This window comes from Oryzias melastigma, linkage group LG2 (assembly GCF_002922805.2).
Source record: "Oryzias melastigma strain HK-1 linkage group LG2, ASM292280v2, whole genome shotgun sequence".
Lineage (NCBI taxonomy): Eukaryota > Metazoa > Chordata > Actinopteri > Beloniformes > Adrianichthyidae > Oryzias > Oryzias melastigma.
The window spans coordinates 20679040-20684449 of NC_050513.1; the positions used below are offsets into that span (position 1 = coordinate 20679040).

General features: G+C 42.1%; 1 protein-coding gene across 1 annotated transcript in view; it reads right to left on the bottom strand.

Moving 5' to 3' along the window:
- Nucleotides 1-1911: 1911 nt before the first annotated feature.
- LOC112140220 (zinc finger protein 771-like) overlaps nt 1912-5410 on the bottom strand; it is a 16482-nt gene continuing 12983 nt past the window's right edge. Inside the window, exon 2 of the mRNA XM_024263130.2 lies at nt 1912-4786. Within this exon, the coding sequence (XP_024118898.2) occupies nt 3120-4472 (1353 nt within the window). The 5' untranslated portion in view covers nt 4473-4786 and the 3' untranslated portion in view covers nt 1912-3119. The remainder of the gene's footprint in view (nt 4787-5410) is intronic.

Genomic DNA, 5410 nt, shown 5'->3' on the forward strand with positions numbered 1-5410 from the left:
CGATACCAGAACGGTTAAAGAAAAATTAGCTGCTAAAACTGCATATATGAGTAGAGTTCATTTATATAGAGCTGAGGGACGAGTGAAATCTCTCCCGCTCCCCAGAGGAGAGTGGGAAGGAAGAACAACATGTGAATGGAACTGCAGCAACAAAAGCATGGAGAACTAAATGCAATAGTTGTTTTTTTCCGGTTCCGGGTCACGAGCAGACGTGTGTCTCCAGCTCTCCTCAACTCTTTTGCTTTTAACATTTTTTTTAAAGTTGCCCACAAGCGACTTTAATCACCAAGCTGCAGCAACAACTATCACGAGGAGAGTTGAACATGTCACCGAAGAAAAATCTTGAAGCCGATCTGGCAGAGCTTAAAACCGCGTTAGCCGACATCCAGACTAAGCTAACCCCCGGCTGTTCTCTCTGAATCCACGCTAGCAGCGCTGCTGGAAGCTAATCTAACACCACTGCTACAACTCCTGGAAGATTTCCATAAAGAAAGGACACGTAACGAACAACGAGATAATCGCCAAGATCTCCTGGAGAGAAGGATGCATGACATGGATCAACAGGCACGGATGAATAATGTGATTCTCACGGGACTTCAACTACAACCCCGGGTGCGGCCTGGTGCTACCAGTGCTAGCACGGATGCTAATGGAGCTGATATGGGAGCAAACCCGACCGTAGAGGATCAAGTTGGAGAATTTCTTGCGTCTGAAGGGATTTCCTTGGACCCAAATACTGTTGAGGTCTGTCATCCGCTTCCTCGGAGAAAGAATACGGATAAACCAGCGATCCTGATCAGGTTTGTGAATCGAAAGCACAAGAAAGCTCTGATGAAACAAAGAAAACGCCTGAAGGGTTCGGCTGTTTATCTTAATGATCATCTGTGTAAAAATGATCTGGCGAAGAGGCTCCTACGATCGAGGAAACAGATCCACAGTACGTAGACTCTGAACTCCAGAATCTTTGTGAAACCACTCAGTCCACCGGACCAGACGAAGCCTCTGGAAATAAAATCCATGAAAGACTTTGAGGGATTACGCATGTCTGACCCTTTAATTCAAGAAAAATGTGAAATGTGAACTAAATAAGTATAATCATTTTTTGATTTTTTTTCTCATTAACTAACGAAGATGATTTTTACTTTTTATTGTTTTGTCATTATAATCATTCTTTGATGAATACAATCTGCACTAATTGTCTTTTTTAAATAAGAATATTTAGATCTTTACTGCATTAGCAAATGAAGATGATTTAAATATTACTTTTTGTATTATCATAATTCATGTATAAAGTGTCTTTTTTCAATGAGAATATTAGATTATTGTTTATGTAATATGCAGTAATGATTACTGAAAAGTTTACAATCACAATGGTATTAATTTTCTTCACTCATTAATATAAATCAGGGCTGCTCATTCCTGGTCCTCCAGATCTACCACCCTACCTGTTTTCCAGCTCTCCTTGGACTGCTTGCTGCTGATTACCTGGACCAGGTGTGTTCATTCAAGCAGAGTGTGAAGACATCTGACTGAGCTAATCAGCAGCTGGTAGGACTTGGAGATCTGGAAAAGATGCAGGGTGGTAGATCTCGAGGACCAGGAATGAGCAGCCCTGATATAAATGATTTGTCGTGGATGCTTTGAAACTTGATTACATTAATGATCCTTAATAGCCTGATTTTATTAATATTTGATATTAAGTCCTGAACCGGATATTGATAGTTCATGTAGAGAAAATGGTTGAGTCGGGGTGGGATTACATAAGTTCGCTTCCTTCCACTCCCTTTCAAGCGACCAGAGAAAACTACCGTATCTGACACAGATTTAGCCAGTTTAAACACCGATTCTATGTTTAATTTAAGAATCTCTGACTGTCTCTGTAGCACCCTCGAGAAATTAGCATGAGAACGATGATTTTAAAACAGGGTTTATTGTGTCTTCACAACCCGTGAGAACTGACAGCAAAGAAACACAATAAAAAAGCATTAACATCAATTCCACAGCTTACCGTGTACAAAAACTTTAATTAAATACAAAATAAAAACACACAAACCTCGTGGGCGAGCATCCACGAGGGGCTAATATCTTGGATGGCTTGAGATTATTTCTTTCTTTCCTTTACTAAAACATAATAAACAAATAGTTTCATTGATAATTCTGTAACATTTTTGTCTGATTTATACAGATCTTCCCGGGGAACTTCATGTGTCTGCAGCAGCGAGCGTCTAGCAGGGTGTGTGCGCAGTTAAAACTAGTCCGGGTGAAACCTTTTTAATATAGTATGTTCCACTGGTTTTCACCACTAGATAGCGCATGTTAAGTACAAATTAAAACACCAAAAAAAATGTGTAAATATTTGGGGCTGTTACGGTCTCTGTCAGGCGTCGTTGCCGCCAGCGTGAATTACGACCCGACGGAACCTCGCCTTACTCTGGGCTAACATTCGGAGGTTTCCTTCGATGTCACCAACTCTGGCTCCCGGGTAACATCTAACTGTAGCTCCCTTTAGCTTTACGTGTCTGACCTCGGAGGAGCCGATGACCAGGGTTTTTGGTTCAGTTGGTGCGTTACTGAGCGGAGAAAACCTGTTCCATACAGGGAGATCCGGGTGCTCTGCGTGCTTCGGTTTAGCTCTTTGCTTCTTCCCAACCTGTATAAACTCATCCTGGGGATTCCCCGACTGCTGAGAGGGCAGTGGGATGCTAGCTAAGTCAGCTTTACTAGCGCGGCTAGCGCTCCGGGTGACAACAACATGGCTAGCTGGTTTAGCTTCCATTGAGCTAAGACGCGCTTCCAGCTGTTCGAGCCTGGATAATAGGGCTGATATCAGACTACAGTTAACACAACGACCATTGTCTTCACTAAATAAGTCGGGATCCTGACTAAACATATGACAAGTGGGGCAGGAAAGAGGGCTGGGAGCCGAAGAGGTAGAAGACGTGCTACGACAATCACTGGTTTATGCTCACCAGAATGGCGTCCGGTGTAGGGAACCTCTGGACCCAGAAGATAGCACAAGGATTAGATAAAGTATCTTACAAACACGGACAATAACACACCACAGGAGGAAAAAAAATGTCATAAATATGATCTGCAGCTTCAGTCTTTTACTGCAGAAGTCATCTTCTGTGGTTCTCCATGTGCTTTCTCAGATGAGATCTCTGACTGTAACTTTTGTCGCATTCTTTACAAGAAAAGGGCTTTTTTTCTGCGTGGGTCCACATGTGGATTCGGAGGTTGGAACTTTGACTAAAACTTCTTTGACACACCTGACAGGAAAAAGGCTTCTCTCCCGTGTGAGTCCTCATGTGCGATATGAGATAGGACTTGACATTAAAGCTTTTGTTGCAGACTTTACAGGAAAAGGGCTTCTCTCCCGTGTGGATCCTCATGTGGATTCTGAGAGTAGATCGAAGACTAAATCTTTTACTGCATTCTTCACAGGAGAACGGCCTCTCTCCCGTGTGGGTCGTCATGTGACTTCTCAGATTAGAACTGTCTTTAAAGCATTTGTGGCATTCTTTACAGGAGAACGGCTTCTCTCCCGTGTGGGTCCTCATGTGACTTCTCAGATTAGAACTATCATTGAAACATTTGAGACATTCTTTGCAGGAAAACGGCTTCTCTCCTGTGTGAGTCCTCTGGTGGATTCTCAGGTTCGATCCATTTCGAAAACTTTTCTTGCATTCTGGACAGAAAAAGGACTTCTCTTCTCTGGGACCACCCACGACAAACACGTTCTCCTCCATCAGGGTATCAGACTCCTGCTTCAGATCAAGCTGCTCTCCATCCAGACTGATGCCCAGCTCAACTTGCTCCTCCTTAATCTGTGGAGGTTCTGGGTCCTCCTGCTCTTCCTTAACCAGAGAAGGTTCTGGTTCCTCCAGATATTCCTTAAACAGAAAAGGTTCTGGTTCCTCCTCTATTTCCATGACTTTTAGAAGTTCTGGTTCCTCCTGCTCTTCCTTAACCAGAGAAGTTTCTGGTTCCTCCAGATATTCCTTAAACAGAAATGGTTCTGGTTCCTCCTCTACTTCCATGACTTTCAGAGGTTCTGGTTCCTCCAGATCTTCCTTAACCAGAGAAGGTTCTGGTTCCTCCAGATCTTCCTTAACCAGAGAAGGTTCTGGTTCCTCCAGATCTTCCTTAACCAGAGAAGGTTCTGGTTCCTCCTGCTCTTCCTTAACCAGAGAAGTTTCTGGTTCCTCCAGATATTCCTTAAACAGAAATGGTTCTGGTTCCTCCTCTACTTCCATGACTTTCAGAGGTTCTGGTTCCTCCAGATCTTCCTTAACCAGAGAAGGTTCTGGTTCCTCCAGATCTTCCTTAACCAGAGAAGGTTCTGGTTCCTCCAGATCTTCCTTAACCAGAGAAGGTTCTGGTTCCTCCTGCTCTTCCTTAACCAGAGAAGTTTCTGGTTCCTCCAGATATTCCTTAAACAGAAATGGTTCTGGTTCCTCCTCTACTTCCATGACTTTCAGAGGTTCTGGTTCCTCCAGATCTTCCTTAACCAGAGAAGGTTCTGATTCCTCCTGATATTCTGTAAACTGTGATGGTTCCAGTACTTCCCAATCTTCTGCAGTCTGTGGACGTTGTCGTATCTCTTGTATTTTCTCTTTAATTTGAAAGAGTTCTGGTTCCACATGGTCTTTTAAATTCTGTGATGGTTCCGGCCCTTCACATTGTTCTTTATCCTTTGGAGGTTCTTGATTGTCCTGTGTAACACAAGATTTCTCTGCTTGGTTGCAGTTATCTTCATCTTTACTCAGACAATGCCGGGGAAGGTCTGCAGAGACACAGAAACAAGAAAATGCCTGATCACCATGTGCCTAAAACCATTCATAAACTTTGCAGTTCATGCAAAACCAACAGAGTAGGACCTTACATACTTATGGTAATTTTTATTATGCAGTTATATACTTTGATAACAGCTTCTCTTTCATTTTCATAGTAAATAATTTGATGCTTGTACATTGTTTGTAGTTTATATCAAGCCCGTTCCACAGTTTTATCACACACACTGATACACACATACTTTTTCTAGCTGTTCGAATTTTTGGTTGTTTGAAGTTACCATGTCCCCTCAGTGCGTAATCGCCGTCCCTCTGTCTAAATTGTTTCTGAATATTGTGGGGTAGTAATTTATTGTAGGCCTTGTAAAGAAATTTTGCTGTGTACAAATGAACTAAATCAAAAAATTTGATTACCTTAGAATTTAGAAATAACATGTTAGTATGGTCACAATATCCCGCTTTATGGATTGTTCTTATTGCACGTTTTTGGAGGATGAAAATGCCATTTAGTGATGTTTTATAATTATTGGCCCATACTTCAACACAATAAATTAAATGTGGCAATATTAATGAACAGTACAATGTGTGCAAAGATTTGTACTTCAGAATGTATTTTA